This window comes from Euwallacea similis, chromosome 25 (assembly GCF_039881205.1).
Source record: "Euwallacea similis isolate ESF13 chromosome 25, ESF131.1, whole genome shotgun sequence".
In the NCBI taxonomy this organism is placed as follows: Eukaryota; Metazoa; Arthropoda; class Insecta; order Coleoptera; family Curculionidae; genus Euwallacea; species Euwallacea similis.
Window position 1 is genome coordinate 1,215,710 of NC_089633.1, and position 19,165 is coordinate 1,234,874.

The window sequence follows — 19,165 nt, forward strand, 5'->3', positions numbered from 1 at the left end:
CAAGCGAAGTATTGTCGAAGGTTTACGGGACACCCTATATACAGTTACTCACAAAATTGGCCGTGCATGCCTAAAAGTTAATAAATTTGTTACACATAAGTTTTTCTAAATTTTTTTATTGTTTTAACGAACAAATATCTACAATAAATAGGTATGGAATGGAATATGCTACAAAAGAAATCACAAAGTAGTTCCAGTTCAAAAATAATAAGTAACATACAATAATCAACCATAAATGTAGACACAAAATTAACCGTACAAAACGTGTGATTCATTTTTATAGCCTGTAAAAATGTATCAAAGCAAGTTTTTTGGCTCAACTTTATCGACGACTGATAAGTTTAGTCATAACTCGTTCAGTTGAGTCTACTGCATTAATTTTGGCAGATATTATAACTATGGCAAATAAAAGAACGTAAACTGATTTTGCAACGCGTAAATTAGTAGTAAAACTTTATTCTACAGGAAGCACAATGAGAAAAATTGCTGCATTAATAGGCGAGACCCATTCCACAGTGCAGTGGATTATAAACAAGTGTCGTTATGAGGGATTATTACAAAATAAGCCTGGAAGAGGACGGAAAAAATTATTGTCTTAAAAGGATGAAAGATTCATTTTACGTGAAATGAGGATTAATTCGAAAAAGTGTTCCAAAATTAACGAAAGAAATGTCCCAAAGAGTAAACAAGCCCGTGTCAACTGAAACAGTACGAAGAGTTCTTAGGAAAAGCGGTTACAATGGTAGAATAACACGGAAGAAACCTGGTATATCAAAAATTAATCGACAGAAGCGTCTTGAATTCGCAAAAAATATGTTAACGAACCTGCTGAGTTCTGGAACACTGTGATTTTCACTGATGAAAGAAAAATGAACTTATTCGGATCATGTGGGAGACAAATCGTATGGAGAAAACCAAACACCGAGCTTCATAATAAACATCTTGTTAAAACAGTCAAACATGGAGGAGGATCTTTAACGTTATGGGGTGCTATGGGAAGTAGTGGTATAGGGAATCTGCACGAAATTAAAAGAATAATGGACAAAAATGTTTACCTTGATATTCTAAAAACCAATTTGCGTTATTTTGCTAAAAAATTGAACATGCCTAGAGTTTTTTTTTATTTCCAACAGGACAACGATCCCAAGCACACTGCTGGGAACGTAAAGCAATGGTTGATATAAAATGTGCCAAAATTATTGAATTCTCCGTCTCAATCGCCAGATCTCAACCTGATTGAGAATCTGTGGAGAATTTTAAAAAACGAGGTTCAAAACAGCAACTGCAGTAATCTAGAACTCAGAAAGGCTGTCTTTACTGTATGGCAAAATATTTCTGCAGATTTAACAACAAAATTGGTGCAATCTATGTTACGTTGCTTGACGACTGTAATTCAAACTAAAGGAAGTGCTACAAAGTATTAACTTCTTCAAATTTATTAAAGTAAATTAGTAATATATGTATAGTATATATTTGTGTTTTGTATGGTTAATTTTGTGTTTACATATATGGTTGATTATTGTTTGTTACTTATTATTTTTGAACTGAAACTACTTTGTGATCTCTTTTGCAGCATATTCCATTCCATACCTATTTATTGTAGATACTTGTTCGTTAAAACAATAAAAAAATTTAGAAATACTTATTTGTAACAAATTTATTAACTTTTAGGCATGCACGGCCAATTTTGTGAGTAATTGTACCTAAATTATATTGTTAAAACCCTTATATGATTAATATATTGTTCCATTTAAATTAGACGCATACAATACTAATTCCCCGCTCCAGGTGGTAACATTAGATTCTGCTAGAGTTGCATTTGATAATATATAAAAGTAGGAGCAGATCTTCCCAGGCAATTAATTATTCTTTGCTTTCTAATCTTAGTAGTAGCAATAGATTAATCTGGTTTTATAATTCAAGTTAATAAATAATTTTTTTTTTTACTTATTTACTTAAACCCGGAATTTAACTCCTACACAATCGAACCTTATTTTTTTGTACTAAAGAAAACTGACCTTGCGGCGACTTTATGTACAAGGTTATTCCCCATATTTTTCCTCGACCTTAAAATCTTTATTTTTGGAAATAGAACAAAATAGTTAAGACAAATTTTTTAGTTTTTATTGTGAATTACCAGAATTCGCCAATATATATATATATATATATATATATGTATATATATATATATGTATATAGACATACAGTGTGACCCACTTAAGAGCGGGACACCCCTGTAAAATTTTTATTTGTGGTTCGATTTTGATCATTTTTTTATATGTTGTAGGGCATCAAAAACTCTATTTTGTGACAAGTTCTTGTTACGCTCGCTTAAAATCTAAGGTCTACTTTGCCCCTTTCTTATGACGAAATTTTAAGAAAAGACATTAGGGAATTTTTTATTTTAAATTTAGCTTCAGTAATAACTTTAGAATTATTCAAAATGGCTGTATTTCAAATTTCGTTAAAAAATGTTTATCCATAAAAAAGTTGTAGAGCAATCCAATTTTAAATTTATTGAACCATCTGGATGTAATAATTTTTGGTCAAGTTGGCTGAGTACGGATCCAATAAACATAGTTAAGTCACTTGTTTTATCCTTGTCATTAAATACAATGCAATTGTCTTTTTGTAAATAAATAAACCAGTTCTTGGTGGTTTAGAAGAAAATTTAACTGTTTTTGATTGAAGAAAAAGTTCAGATATGAATAATCAATTAACTTTAAGGGAAAAAATTGAAATAGTGCGTCTTTCTGGTGACAATGACAGAAGTGTAAGGGAAGTGACTAGAATATTTAACACAAGATATCCTAATCGACGTCCGATTACTAAAATTCTGTGAAGAAACTATCCCGTTAGTAGTAAATGTAGCTTCGTCACTAAATAGAATACATTTTAGAAAATTGTTGTTATCTTGATACTCCCCTTGCGCCCACAAACAAAATTCCAATCTTCTGTTCTTGTCTCCTTCCTCCAAAGTATGCAGAAATTTTGGTTTAAATGGCTTAATTTTATTCTTTTTCAGGCATCGACGAATCTTTTCCCTCGGTACATTTAAATCTAAACTTGCTATTCTTAATGTAGCATGTGGGTTATTAGTAAAATAATTTAAAATTGCGATTTCTGTATCACCTTCATTTCTATTTCCAGGACGGTTGTTTTTTAACAAATATCTATCAACGGCTCCAGTTTCATTAAATGTACGATTTATTCGATTCACTGTACTTTTAGTAATCGGACGTCGATTAGGATATCTTGTGTTAAATATTCTAGTCACTTCCCTTACACTTCTGTCATTGTCACCAGAAAGACGCACTATTTCAATTTTTTCCCTTAAAGTTAATTGATTATTCATATCTGAACTTTTTCTTCAATCAAAAACAGTTAAATTTTCTTCTAAACCACCAAGAACTGGTTTATTTATTTACAAAAAGACAATTGCATTGTATTTAATGACAAGGATAAAACAAGTGACTTAACTATGTTTATTGGATCCGTACTCAGCCAACTTGACCAAAAATTATTACATCCAGATGGTTCAATAAATTTAAAATTGGATTGCTCTACAACTTTTTTATGGATAAACATTTTTTAACGAAATTTGAAATACAGCCATTTTGAATAATTCTAAAGTTATTACTGAAGCTAAATTTAAAATAAAAAATTCCCTAATGTCTTTTCTTAAAATTTCGTCATAAGAAAGGGGCAAAGTAGACCTTAGATTTTAAGCGAGCGTAACAAGAACTTGTCACAAAATAGAGTTTTTGATGCCCTACAACATATAAAAAAATGATCAAAATCGAACCACAAATAAAAATTTTACAGGGGTGTCCCGCTCTTAAGTGGGTCACACTGTATATATAAATATATATAATAAACATTTGTCTTAACTATTTTTTTCTATTTCCAAAAATAAAGATTTTTAGGGTCAAGGAAAAATATGGGGAATAACCCTGTACACATCAGCACTATCGACTCATATTTTTCGCATTAAATAAAATTCAAAGTATGCTAAATTGCTCTTTATTTTATTTATCCTTAAATAAAATTTAATAGTTCACCTGACATCACTCCGCTTGATTTCTTCATATAGGGGTTCGTTAAGAATTAAGTTTATTAGTGAAATTTTGCTACAGCACTGAAACTGAGCGAGTTAATTCTGCACTCATTTACCTGTATTACTCCACAAATGTTGACTACAGCGTTAGAATAGACAGTTTCAAGGTACTATTTATGCTTGGAAAATAATGGCAATTTTTTCGGACATATGCTCTAAATTTAACTGTTTTATTCATATTCGTTTGTTGTTGTTTTTCCAATTTTTAGAACTTCTGTTAATTTTAATTCATTTGCTCTTTGTGTATTCTATTAAATTAGTGCATCAATTCAGTCACTAGATTATTATTAAACTCCTAAATGACATGCACTGTTAATTGATATAGCTAATTGTTTATTCTTAAAAATTAAAAAACTACGTACAGCCTCATAATAGAAATTTTCTAGATTAAGACCGAAAAAAAGACTAAACCGCTATTAAATCGTAAAGTGTTATACAAGTACATCTGTAATGAAACTTGCGAAACAAACTCAGGAACACCTTTGACAATAATTTATTATACCGTTTGTAATACCCCTATGGTCACAAGTCATATACAGTGTGACCCATTTAAGATGGAAACACCCCTGTAACTTTTGCATTTATAACTCGATTTCAAAGAATCAAGGCTCAAAAGATAGAGAATAAAAAACTATTTATGGCTTAAAAATTGTTTTCTAACTCATCCGACCAAGGCCTATTATAAATACTTTTCTACTAAAAAATCTCCATATCTCGGACACCCTGTATACTATAGATAACTTCTCTGAAAATGTATTTATTTTTCAACCACGTCAAAATTAAATGGAATTTAATCGTGTTTATTTAAATCTGTATTATTTTTTGGATAAAATGTTCTATGACCTGTAGACTTTATACGGTGATTTTTCTCGCAATAATTTAGCAAAGTCTGTCTTTGTTTTGCACATTATGTAGAAGGGAAATGTATTTATCAACTTTATCTTATTTTTTTAAATGGATTTTATAACTTAGCTAAACTTCATGGTTTCCATTAATTTTAGAAAGATTAAACAAAGATGTACACATACAGTGGTGTGCAAAATAATAGCAGCGCTAACAGCAGTTTTGCAGAGAGGTAATTATTAACATAGGTAATGCTTGTTTGTCTTCCTTATGCTCATTGTTTTATTGAGAAATTATATACAATGAAAAATAAAAAATACAAAATAAAACAACATAAGAAAGACAAACCTATGTTAAAAAAGATGTGGGAGAGTGCTAGATATATGCACCTTTTAAGAGGGTATTTTTATCATATCTACTAATTTTCTTGGTGATTGTTATATGTCATTGTTCTAAGAAGGGCAAAAGGTAATAAAAGACAAGATAAAAAATCCAGGTCCGTATTTAAAAAAATTAAGTTGATGATGGTTGCACAAAGATGAAACGTCGGATTTCAAATTTCACAACACCATCTTGTAGGGAAGAAAAAGTGGCAATAATGAAGTAACGTCTGTTTTGGAATATTTTTTCAAATAAAGTCAGGAAAAAATAAAATTGATATAGCAAAATTTCGATTTTTTCTGGATATCTCCGAAAGTATTCGGAATTTTTCCACATACGAAGTAGCATTTTGTTGGGCACTAAATTGCGCAACTTTGCCCTAATTTAAGCGACCTCGTATCTCTTATAATTTCTGAGATGCCAATGATACGCCTTGAATTTGGACTACCCTGTATAGGAGAGAAAAATCAGAACTAGTAGAAATGTTTTCGACACGCCTTCTCAGACACTTACAGTTACACCAAAAGGGTCTTTGCTCCTCATTTTCGATTTTATATTATCGAGAAGTTAATCAAGTGTTATATGTTTGACTCGCGTATATTTATTCCAACTTGGCACACTACAGTTATATCCTTGCTTGTGTTGCCTCATTAACCTCAGAATTACCATTTCAGTATTGGCCAAAGTACCTAATAGTAATTATTATTCTTTGGTTAATCCAGATGAAATGATTTTAAAGAGGGCCTTGACATACATTACTGTATGAAAATTACCATACAAAAACAACATTCTCTATGGTCTATACGTGCTGGTGTCCTTGTCATGCATATTACTTAAGAACTTACTTAATCCAAGAATAGTGAGATGTGTAAAACCTCTAACAAGGGGAGGACGCGAGTTTGGGGTCACAGATTTGAAAGAAATTTTGGGAATATAGAGTACCCTACTAATATATACAATTTTCTTTAGTTATTGTACAAGGAAAACATACAAAGTTCACATTTAAAACTAAAAATAATTGTGAGTGTCAAAATATATCGTTTATCATATTATGTACATCATGCAGGAAACATTTATATTTCCATTGTTTTTATGATAAATCTCATCATAAAGATTGTCGTAAAATAGTTATAAATAAATATAAAATAAATTTATATTCAATTTGCAATTCTGTAAGCACTGTAAGTCTTATAGTTTCGTAAATATTTTACGGTTTTCCTAAATGATGTGATTTTACCCGAACCTCAAAAGGTATTTATAGACAGATATTTTTATAATGAAATTTTTAAAAATTTCCACATACCAATTTCAAATCAATATATATTTTTTAAGTCATTATTAATTATTCGAATGTTTTATTGATAATTATACCATATTAAAATGAAAAATTTAAAATTAAAAAAAAGCGCATGGAGCGAGAATTGGACCTAGGATGATGACGTAGTAGGCAATTTACCCATCGTGCCACGCCGGTCGTTGTTAAACATTACAAACACGCAAGTATTTAAGACGCATTGCGCACCTTTTAATGCCTTTTTCCTCTTGAATGATTGAGTGTTACCTTTTATCTTCTTACTCAGGTAACATATTAATAGGGTACTCTATATTCCTAAAATTTCATTCAAATCTGTAACCTCCAAACTCGTGTTTTCCCCTTGTAAGTACTGACTTGAGAAAATGGCTCTCAAAGAGGCAACGCAGCGCATTTATTTGATTTTTTTATGCTGAATGGAATTGGGCAAAAAAGTTTAGAGTTCTATATCAAAATATGAATACGGCGAATATTTCATTTCATTTCTACAGCGTTTGCTGCGACGAAAACCTCCATCAAGTGCCACATCTAACGTGTAAAAGATTTTTATTGTTAGCCATGTACGTGTATGTCAGCCAAAGGTACGGGCAATCTCCATTTTACCGATGGAAACATGGATCAGGATATTCAATATTTGTAAGTACATACTTACAAATATTGAAGGACAACGTCAAACAAAACACTCAAAAATTAGGTATTGAAGAGACTTTCCACCTTTACCAAGACAACGACCTGAAACATAAAGCCAATAAAGTCAGGTCCTAACTCTTGTACAATTGTCCAAATGTTATAGACACGCCGCTCCAAAGTCCGGATTTTAATGTAATTGAAAATTTGTGCAATCAGTTGAAAGTGGGCACATGATTTCAACAAAGATCAACTGAAAAGAGCTCTTATGGAAGAATGGGATAAAATATCAGTGGAATATTGTGAAATACTGGTGCAATCAATACCTAATAAATTAAAAGATGTTATAAGAAACAAAGACCTTTCTACCAACTATTAAAAATTATTTCTTATATTAAAATTGATCATTTTGTCTTGTTTTCTTAGAATGTATGAGTTTCATTTTGATTATTATAAAAACATGTATTAGTTTTTCTATTGCAGATCTAATTTTTTTTTGCATATTGACATTAATATTGTTGGGTTTAGAAGTTTTGTTTCCAAAAATATAATTTTTCAAAATAAAAAGTACATATTTCAAAAATATATCAGCATATCAGAGGTAAGGTGAGTTAAGTCACATTCATGCAGAAAATGAGTTAAGCGCAAAAAATCTTAACATATCGTCTATATAGAATTATACTGTCGTAAGTGTCAAAATCTTGAAAACTGATATTTCTTTTTTTCTTGAAGAGTCTAACACTAAAGCTTCATAAAAAATATCGTATGTAATAAGTTTTTTCTTTGTTAATGTAAAAAATTTGGAATTACGTAGTCATTAAATAATAATAATAATCGTAATAGTACAGTTAAATATTTGGACCTCATTGTTTCTGATACAGATTAAATGTACATACGACAGTATAATTCTATATGGACGATATGGTATTCTATGTAGTGGAAAACAATTTTTAATCTTTAGTTGCATTCTCGGGGCAATAGATAGAGTTACACAGTGTTATATCAAAATGCTGTTTTGAGGTATACAATGTTGTTCCATTTAAAATTTTGTGCGCACAAGTTGATGTAGAGATCATGGAAGAGAATTCATCTATCATACATTCTGGTCAGGTGAGAAATTGAAAACGTAAAAGGAACGAGGAAAAATGGAAAGCTAACAAAAGAAAACAAAATTGGGCAGCTGGAAAGTCGTATATATCAAAAATGGGAAAGGAAGTCAGCGATAGACAATTTAAAGATAAGTGCAAAAATACTTGTAAATTAAAATGTCCCTATAATTTTTCTGATACTGAGCGAGAGGGAATTTTAAAGGAGTTAGTCAGTAAAGTGGGTATTAATCAAAAGAGGCAATTCATAATGTCCTGTATTACAGTTGTAGACTTAAAATTGAAATGATTGACCATAAATTTTTGTGAGAGGGCAAACACATCTTGAAGCAAACTCAGATCACTCATTGATAGAAAGGCAATGGCGTAAAGAAAAACAATTCAAGTAAATGGTGTCATGGGATTGGCAGTAGTTGGTACGAATGTATAACAAAAAAACTTTTTTTGATTGTAAACATGGAACAAAAGGATTTTAAAAATTTTCAAAGTTGGTATGAAATGTCAAATGCTCCATTTTTTAAAGAAAAAAATCAACCTCGAGGGAACCATTCCTTATTTCGAATGCTGTCCATTTACAAGTAAGAAGAGAACATTCTGGGATCTTGTTTTACAAAACTAATTTGAACGATGATTTTTTTGCAACAGACTTGAATAGAAATCGCCGTTTTGTATTCTCAACTAACACCCCTATTGCATTGGCTTCCATAACTCCAAAACTGATAAACACAAAAAAATTCAATCATTTACAAAATTTATTGCAGTGGGTTTCACAAGTTTTCCATCAATTTTACAACAACTTACCACATTCCGGTGCTGTAAGTGCCAATGATGAAAGGAGCAACTAAGACATGTGCGTACCACTTTAGAAAAATAATTTAAAACGTTTCATGTAAAGCAATAAAAATGTACTTAATATCTAATTGTGCAGATATTATTTTATTGCATCGAGACATATCAATGTTATGTTTTTTTGTAAATGTTATACATGGACGGTAAAAAGTGTTAAGTCACATGAAAATCATAATTTTCCATAAATTAGTTCTTATTTGAGAACTAATCATTTGTTGAGAATCAACTACATCTCATGTTATCGAAAGCCTACACAGGAAGACCCATAAATATTCAATACATTCTTCCAAACATGAAAAAAAAAACATTAAAATCGTGCTCTTGTAAAAATTGTTGATTGTGACTTAACCCACCTTAGCTCTAGTATGTTAATATTATATGTATAGTATATGGCAGGAATTACAATAGAAGTTCACTCCCTAAATATAGCAAACTTCGTATTTCTTAATACATTCTTATAGAGGCTTAAATGCCCAGTTCCTTGCATTTATTTCTTTAACGTTACTGTTTCATCCTTATATTATTTTATTTTAATACTTTAATGTTTTCCCCATTCACTTATTACTTACTCACTTACAAGTTATCAATAAAATGGTCAACCTAGACCTCACAAACATATTGTCCATACATAATATTGAGCGACAAAACACATACATATGTAGTCAATACCTACTTGTTCAGAAACAATACAATATGGCACACATCCTTCCTCACTTAATTCATCCACTGTTAGGCCTGTAGAAACCGTACCCTCCACCCTCTACCTGATTCTGCTGCGTGTGTTTACTTCTGCACTTTTTACTATATACCAAATCCTCCACTTTTCCAGCCTGGATTCTGAAGTTTGGTTCTCGAGGATTCAACGATCCATTGGCTATTTTTTGGAATCTTGAGGTCAGTATCCACAGCTCTTGTTCACCTTTTTTATTGCGGATTATCTGAAAGAAAAAAGACTTCAAAATTGGATAGAAGGTAGTTTTCTGGGACAAACCTTAATGCCACTGGGAAACTGCAATGTTAACGGGTTTTGGGCTATGATGTCGAAATTTTTGGGTCCATACTCAGATCTGATGTTCCAACAGGCGATCTGGATATCCTCCATTAAGCCAAAGAACATGATTCCATCCTTGTCGATGGCCTCGGCTGCAGTTTGCGAGCTCCTTGTATGAGCGTAGGTCTAGAGAGTTCTGGATTAGTAGATAGTTTAGTGTATTTAAAGTTATTACATGGAATATGTGGGGGGCAGACATAGGATCGTGTTGAAATATTGTCTGGTTTCTTAAGAAGGAGGTGAACACCCAATTTTCAGTAGGGCTGGACATGGCATGGTAGAACAACACTCTGTCTTGGCCAGGTATATGGGGTGATAAAGTCATTCCCAGGATTCCATCCATAAGATCAAAGCTGTCTCCTTGTGTTGTTGCATAAAGTTATTTTCTTCTAAAAGTTTTGACTATTTTAGAGCCTTACCTGCAATTGAATAGGTACCATAATTTGGATAAGGATAAAATGTTTTATCCTGGATTCTCCATGAGGTATTCCTCTTCAAATCATATACAATTAAAGCAAATCCAAGAACATCTGCGACATAGACAAACGTATCTCTGCAGCCCGAATTGAAGTCTCGTACATCTACTATTGGAGTGACCAGGAGGTATTGGTTGGTGACCACTTCTTGGGGGAATTCGTAGCGGTGTACCAGGGTGTTCTGAGCAAAAATGAATAGTCATTAAGGTGCAGGTAAAAAGCGGTTTTCGATAGATTTTTGCTCGCATACAAAAAGGTCAAAATTAACCAAATACCAAGGACGTGTAAAAAAATATGAATTTATTGATATGGTTTCTAATACGCGACGAAGCGTGAGATTTGGTGTGGATGTATTACTGCCTTAATCCTGTTTAATCATTCAAGTGACTTCTACTTTTGGTAAAATTTATGTTGAAATAGGCGAGAGTAATTGGATGAAATTGTGTTGCTTCAAGTTAAGTTTTTCATCAATTTTGCATCATTATTAGTGTCGTCACAGTGATTAGAGTTTTCTTATAAAATCATCTCTTTAGACGTTTAATTGATCTTTGTTATATAATTGTTGGGGGATCCCTTAGTTTTGTTAAGCTTTGAAATATTGACCATAAGATTTTCCCAACACAAGATGAGGTTTTCCATTTGAGCCGTGAAATCAACACTCATTGTAATATAAGCTTTATCGGAATTTAATCACTTTAATATTAGTTAGAAAAAAGCCTCATTAGATTTTTTCCACAAAAACGATTTCTACTGGATCTAACTGAAAGTTGTGCATAATGAAGAAACTATTATAAACCATTGATAATGGGGTAAAAAATCGTACACGCGTATTATTATTGTTATTGATGGGAATGACTTCTTTGTCTTTCACCATAATTACGCAACATCCGTGAAACCCTGTTGTAAGGCCAATATCAAGGACTGAAAAGTTTCTCTGAAACGTGTTACAAAAACTAGTACCCACCGTGCTGAGATCGAACGCTAAAAGCTGAGGAGGACAGATGACATCCGATCCAACTTTACCAGTATCTAAAACCCACAATTTCCCACATTCATCAACCTAAAAATCACAGTTTTCTTTCTCAGGCGAACGAGAATTGAAACACAAACCTTCACTCTAAAAACCGACACAATCCTATCCCTGCGACACTCCCTAAGATTCCTATGCCAATTCCAGTCTGGATATGGCCGAATTAAAGGATTACCGTTGAGTTCTTTATGGGTTACCGTGCCTATGGTGGCAGGAATACCCTTAATAAACTTAGGTATCGTGACGAAAATCTGGTTATACTTATTGGTAGCTGCAACATTATTTCTTTCTTGTCAAGAACCCACTGTAATTGTAAATCTACATACGAGAATAGTAGACATCTACATCTATAGGAGCGATTGTCCCAGGGGTAAACTCTCCAGAGTCAATATCATGCTGGCGTTCTTGTGGACTATTGTAGTCGAATTCCAGTTGGTTCCATTGGTAGATCACTTTAAAGTTGGGAGTTTCAGCATTGACTTCGTCTCTGAATGTCATGGAACAGAATCCTAGGATGAAGCATAGCCAATGTCTGCCTAAAAGCAAATAATATTAAAGGATTACTTTTCTCTGGATAGTTCTGTGGGTAGTAAACTTACTGGAATCTTTAGACTGAAGTTGCAATGGAATGTCGTAAGCGCGTTCCTTTTGGTAAAAACGATAGTCTGAGTGGTATGAGGCACTTACCAAGTGCCAATTTAACGACGTGAGTAATATCAAGATCTTCATGATTTCCTCTGAAGACTCTTATTGGCAACAATTATAACACTTAAGCATTATAATCGCTGCATCATATACTGACATAGGTAAGCACGAACATGCGTAACATGTTTTTTTATTTATAATCAGTGTCGTTCAATGTTTCTCAAGTAATCGTATGAATACAATTAATTATTAATGATGTAAAGCGACGCCGATGATTATATGAGAATATGTAAATCATGATAATGAGCTTAAATTGAAAGTCATCCTCATCTCTATTACAAATATTCCATTTATTTGTTATAAAAAAAACTACATTTTATTCATTTATAATATACAACAGTATTTCTCTTAACTATACCCAGAAAATTAGTGTTGCTGACACAGCAGTACTAAATTTGTACTATATTATTAACTTCTGCAGTAGACCAAAACTCTTTTTTATATGATTTGGGCTCGGGAACTGATTAATGATGCTGGTAGATTTCCTATGAAGTGTGTCATAAATACATAATAGGAAACTTGCTCAACGATCTACATTTATAATCATTTATATATGTTAATTAGGAAGAGAACCAGAGGTTTTCCCAATAACGTAAAACGCCCTTGTATAGGATAAGTTTATGTGTGGATGATTTAATTAATGCATTTTCGAATTTAATTAATATTATACATTTTTTTAAGATTTAATTAGAATTTAGTATGTCTTGAGGCATGTTATAGGGGAATTTACATATAAATCAGTTCATCTCAATTATTTCATATTTAAAAAAATATTATTTCTAAAGAAAAAAATGTCTATAAATTTTTCTTTAAGTAATAAAATTAACCATCCTTATTCGAGATCGTCAAATTCCAGATTAGGCATTTTTGCGCCAACAGTCACCATTTGACGTGTAATATGAATGCATATCCAGCTTTTGTTAATGAATCACTCTGTATAAGAGCAAAAATATGTATAAGGGTAGTTATCAAATTTCACTTTTAAAAAATCCTAAACTTCCAATACTTTCGGGAAAATTCGAAATTGCGATTTTAGTAGTTATTTTTTCGTTGCATTTTCAAATCGTAATCGTGTGCGTACTCCATGGGTACTTTTCTGATATACATTTCAGATATGATAATACGCCTATTAGTCTAAAGTTACTTAACATTTTTTATGCAAAAGTTATATTCGGAAGATGATTTTTTTAAATTTCTTTTCAACATGTTATTCAGCATTAAAATGCTGCCACTTTTGCTAATTTTAATCAACGTCTTTTTCAGCTTCCAAAATCCGACTGGCAACATATTAGCATGGAAATGAATATTTACCGTTATTTTTGAGCCTTCATATAACTGGACGTATTGTGTAAATTGAGTAATCGGGAACTACCTGACCTGAATGAATATTTTAAGTATGTTTCTGTGCGTGAGAGCGAAGGAGAGTGTCATCAAGTCTCAAGATATTATTATATGAAAAGTATCTTTTTAGATATTTTTGATGCCAATATTTTTCTGGGTATAATTCAAATCACTGTTTTACGCACTAGTTAAATGTCGACTAGAAACAACATCGAAAACCACACACTTCAAACCACTGCACCAGCAGTGCTGAACTATACTTAATATAGCTCAAACTGGAGCAAATTTTTTGAAACACTCCACTTCCCTTCAATAGGAAAGGAACAATTACTTGATTGTTATTATTTTTTAAGTTAAATTATACTAGAAGTACGTGATACTCCTACTACGGATTACGTTTCAGCTGCTCGGTTTTCAACTTACGCATTGTTAAGATTGGTCAGGACGGACGGGTCACTGAGCCGGCATGCATTGTTAAATCAGTTTATACAAGTGATAAGTATATAATAAGTATACTTACGTTCAAGCATTTTTAAAGTCACCCGAAAATATAACTGAAAAACGAAGAGCACCAACACTATCACAGGACTTCGTCTTTCTTCAGCAAACGTGGTTGCCTGTTTACGCCTTAGGTATAAATCAAACGGAAATTTGTATTAAACAACACTCGGACTGGCCGAGGCTGGTAATGGCCCGATAATGTGACCGGGTCTTGAAAGATGGTATATAGAGTGGAGTGTTTACCATTTTAACTGGTTTTATTGTAGGTCAGAGGAGTTAGGCATTACCAAAAAGTTATCAAAAATTTGAATGCCGTTGGTCAGACCCCACGAATATGTTAGTATAATTGAGACATTGCTTAAAATAGGGGTAATTTCGAGATTCTGGTGAGGAGTTTCTCTGTATAACGTGGGGTTTATTGTTCAGAATTTCAATCAGATTATTTAAGATGTAGATAACCCATTAAAGTTCATTCAAGGACCATTATAACAAATAATTAGAATATTGTATTTTGCATATTCTTATCAACCATATTTTAATATGTATTATATACAGGGTGTTTCATACACATACCGACAAACTTTCAGGGAATATAGAGCTCATAAAAACAAATATTTAGATCAAATAAAATTAGGTCCGAAATCGTTTCATTTCCAAGATAGTATTTAATTTCTTTTTTTTAATATTTAAAATTTTTTTTTAAACGGTTTGGGATATGAACGTGAAACTAGGGACACGTTATGGCGGGATAAATGTGCATGTTCTAGAGTAGGCAGAGTATTTCCATCTACACCAGTGGCATCCGTGCGGCCATTTAATGGGGTGTTTTTAATAAAAAGAATGGTACGCCACTGATTTAAAAAAAATGAATATATTTTTTTAATATTCCATCAGTTCTTAATAAAAAAGGCCTTTTAGTGTTTTGTTGCTCAGGTAACCGTTTTCAAGTAAAAAATATAATTTCTCATTCCTGTGAGTACCAAAAAACCGGTATAGGTTTCCAAGTGCGATTTAAAAAAAATTCTGCGATTTAAAAGAAATTAATTTATATTCTTTTAGTAGAGGTAGAGGCCATGAAGACAAATATATGTGAAACGTGCCTCATCGCAAAATAACACTTTTATTCCAAAATATGGTTCCGTTAAATTCTGAGCCATTTACACATGGAGAAATGTTTCTATACATTATAATGATGCACCAGTCAAGTCACTTGTTTTGTCATTGTCATGGAAACTCAATGTAATTTTGTTTTAAATAAATAAAGCGGTTTTCGATAGTTTAAGTATAAATTTGTCCATAATAAATAACTGGATTTTTTATTGTTAATTTGCGGACACATTTTATTGGACAAAAAATGTTTGTTTTTGTGTTCTCTACATCTACTAAATTAAAATTAAATTAATTCCTCTCAAAGAATAAAAAAAAGATCACACTTGGAAACCTATACCGATTTTTTGATAGGCACAGGAATGAGAAATTATATTTTATTTTAAAGACGGTTACTTGAGCAACAAAACACTAAGAGGCCTTTTTTTATTAAGAATTTATGGAATATTAAAAAAATATATTCATTTTTTTAAAAATCAGTGGCGTACCATTTTTAAAATGAAAAATATCCCATTGAATGGTCGCACGCACGCCAGTAGTGTAGGTGGAAATATTCTGCCTACTCCGGAACATGGACTTTTATCCCGCTATAGCGTGTTTGGAATTTCATGTCCTTATTCCAAACCTTTTTGAAATATTTAAAAAGTGTGAAAAAATTAAACACCCTGTATCTTGGAAACAAAGCGATTTCAGATAGAATTTTATTCGTTCTAAATATTTCTTTTTATGGGCTTCACATCCGCTGAAAATTTGTCGGTATGTTTATGAAATACCTTGTATATACAGGGTGTCCCACAAGTATACTGCCACATGTTAACGATGAATTTTGCATCGAAAAATAACCCTAGTTTGTTATATAGATTATACATATAGTAGTTTTTTTTTTCAAATATTCTCCACTGGTAGTACTGAAATGTTATTTTACGTTACAAAATATTCGGCTTACGTCTTTATCAACACCACCCAAATATTATTACAATATCTAAAACGGCTTTAAAGATAACTGAGTTTTTGAGTTTTTTAAGTTTTGAGATAAAACTTAAAAAACTCAAAAACTCAATTAATTAAAGCTAGAGAAATAGATTTTTCTACTCGAAAGTGACATACAGCATGGCACAAAAAAGTTGCAGCTGTTTAAAGGTAGCCTAATGGTCGTTGGTGGCGTCCTCTAGAAGACACAACTAAATAGTTCATAAATTTGAATTTCTTGTCTTAAGAAACTCTCTGATACAAAATTTTATAAAATTAACTTTATGTAGTCGAAAGTTATTAAAAAAAATGTGATTTATTTTTTCAAATTTAACACCCTGTATCTCGGTTATTATTAACTTTTGGTACAACATAAATTTATGTAAATCGGATTATTTTTGCACCAAGGATCCGCCTATGTTCTGTGTCCCATTAATTAATGACCACCCTGTATATTTATGGTAAAACCCTGTTTAAGGTAGAATTAGGTTATAGCTTGAATTATGGGTTTTCGAATTTTCATGGGAACATAGTAATTACCTATAATTTGTGATGATTTGCTAAAAAAGTTTCGCAGTAGGCGGTCAGCGGTAAATGTAGTGGGTTGAGTGAGCTATTTTCTATTTACCATCATACATTTGACTAACAACAAAAAGAAGATAAATTCATCTAAGACATGTCTATGATACTTCAACCCCTACTTGAGTTTTTTTTTCATCATCACCCTTCACATGTTTATGCAATTTTTATGAGAGCTAAGCTGCTATTAAAAATATCGACAAGGCTCGGTGTCAGTATTGTTCACTTTTAGTATGTAACGGAATTTATTGTTTCCTCTTTTCCTATAACGATTACTCAAAGCAGAAAAACCAGTCGTTCTAAGAAGTCAAATATTTTGCCTATTTTGCTATTTGTAAACATGCATACAAGCTGTCAGAAATTCCAATCTATGCATGAGTCCGGGAATTCATAAAATTGTCAAGATTGGTTACTTACGTGCTTGCAAATAAATTGGAATTTGTGGCATTTGCATTTTTAACATTCATTCAATATTTCAATCACTACATTTTTTACTTTTTCACTATTTTCCTCGTAAAATTATCACTAAAATACCTTGCCCATTTGATTCAGTTGTCTGGTAACACTGTTTTATAAACATAATTGTATCGCACTGAAGACTTTAATTGCCATGGATCCTGTAAAAATCTATAATCATGTCCTAGGGTGAAAGTACTTGTGTGAACCTAGATAGGAAGTCAAGCAATTTAGTCCAATAATAGTTCCATACACCTTTCAATGAAATGTGTATAGAACTATTATTGTTTCAAACGGAAAATAATGAAAAGGGATAAGTTATACATATTTGTCCAATTAGATCTATTATTCATAAGACAAAGTAATACCTCTATCTGAATCTGTATAATTGTTACATCTCTTGTCAGAAGAATTCCTATTACCAGAAGTCCTTAAATTTATTTTAGATGTTATTCAAAGGAGGTATATACAGGGTGTTGAGAAAGGTCATGTCATAAATTTTAAGAGTTATAGAAAAGGCTAAAATAATGTTAGTACTTCACATAAAATAATTTCTAGCGACCTTCGTTACCAAGTTATTTGCTCTTAAAGTAGGAAGTCAAAGAAAGCATTTTTACTGTAACTTTCAAACAATTTTCACGGGAACAATGAAACTTGAGCGGTTTAAGTAACTCATAGTCGGGCTTATTTTCATATGTAAACAGATGTTTCATATGTTTTCTTTATACAGGAGAAATCGAGATTTCTTATTTAAATTTATTCATTTTTTTAGTGAGTTAACGAAATCAGTATTTTTCTTCATAGCTTGATTTTTTCAAAATTTTGCTTCAAAAAAAGGTATACCTTTATTCGACATCTTGTACCATTTTTGAGAAAATCGCATTTTATTATCTAAGTGCACCATATATGCCAATAATTTGAAATTAAATAAAATAGCTATTTACTATAAAAAAAATGGTATGTGCTACACTTAAAGCCATCAAGAATGTTCAATATGAGCACTTTGGACTGCAACACAGCAGCTTCGACAGAATTACCTTCTGTAAGTCTGAACATTAAGTGCATATCTGCTTATTCCTGATTGTTAAACTCCATGATATTATTAAATTAATTAATGTTGATGACATTGAACGTTGTTAATATTAAATGTTGATATTTTGATAATTTTAGCTGTAATATATACCATTTTTTTATAATAAACTGCTATTTTATTTGATTTTAAATTGTTGGCATGCGTGGTACTTGTTGATAATAAAATGCGACTTTCTCAGAAACGATTATCGGTCAATCGATTATCGACAAGATATCAATTAAAGCAAGTTATACCTTTTTTGTAAGAAAATTTTGAAAAAATCAAGCTATGAAAAAAACACTAGTTTCGTCAACTAACTAAAAAAATGAATACGTTTAAATGAGAAATTTTGACTTCCCCTGCATAAGGAAGACATATGAAACATCTGTTTGCATATGAAAGTAAGCACGACTATTAGTTATTTAAACTGTCCAACTTTCAATGTTGCCGTGAAAAATGTTTGAAAGTTGCAGCAAAAATACTTTTTTTAACTTCTTACTTTGAGAGCGAATAATTAGGTAACGAAGGCCGTTGGGAATTTTTTGTATATAAAGTACTAGCGTTATTTTAACCTTCTCTATAACCACTAGAATTTCTGAAATGACTTTTCCGGACACCTTGTATTTAAAATTAATTTTCAGCA

General features: G+C 31.6%; 2 protein-coding genes across 3 annotated transcripts in view; one reads left to right on the forward strand and one right to left on the reverse strand.

Annotated features, from left to right (window-relative positions):
• LOC136416914 (uncharacterized) overlaps positions 1–6,086 on the forward strand; it is a 28,939-nt gene extending 22,853 nt beyond the window's left edge. Inside the window, exon 7 of the mRNA XM_066402353.1 lies at positions 6,072–6,086. Within this exon, the coding sequence (XP_066258450.1) occupies position 6,072 (1 nt within the window). The 3' untranslated portion in view covers positions 6,073–6,086. The remainder of the gene's footprint in view (positions 1–6,071) is intronic.
• A 3,348-nt stretch (positions 6,087–9,434) lies between these two features.
• LOC136416898 (dopaminechrome tautomerase-like) lies at positions 9,435–14,564 on the reverse strand. Of its 2 annotated transcripts, XM_066402327.1 has the most exons (9): positions 14,024–14,103; positions 12,392–12,538; positions 12,119–12,328; positions 11,873–12,063; positions 11,727–11,822; positions 10,706–10,943; positions 10,462–10,646; positions 10,227–10,412; positions 9,435–10,173 (listed from the first exon to the last, which is right to left on the reverse strand). In XM_066402327.1, the coding sequence occupies exons 2-9, from the start codon at positions 12,519–12,521 to the stop codon at positions 9,955–9,957; spliced, it is 1,455 nt and encodes a 484-aa protein (XP_066258424.1). In that variant the 5' UTR covers positions 12,522–12,538; positions 14,024–14,103; the 3' UTR covers positions 9,435–9,954. The 2 variants fall into 2 exon arrangements, with proteins under 2 accessions (XP_066258424.1, XP_066258423.1); XM_066402326.1 differs by lacking the exons at positions 12,392–12,538; positions 14,024–14,103 and adding an exon at positions 14,359–14,564 and having other exon boundaries at positions 9,451–10,173.
• Positions 14,565–19,165: the final 4,601 nt, after the last annotated feature.

Bases quoted from the DNA above. Each gene is read 5' to 3' on its own strand.
- LOC136416898 (XM_066402327.1), bottom strand. From the start codon at position 12,521: ATGAAGATCTTGATATTACTCACGTCGTTAAATTGGCACTTGGTAAGT. The intron at 12,064-12,118 runs GTATGTAGATTT...ATAATGTTGCAG, and splicing joins TGTAGATGTCTACTATTCTC to CTACCAATAAGTATAACCAG. The intron at 10,944-11,726 runs GTGGGTACTAGT...ATTTTTGCTCAG, and splicing joins TAGCGTTCGATCTCAGCACG to AACACCCTGGTACACCGCTA.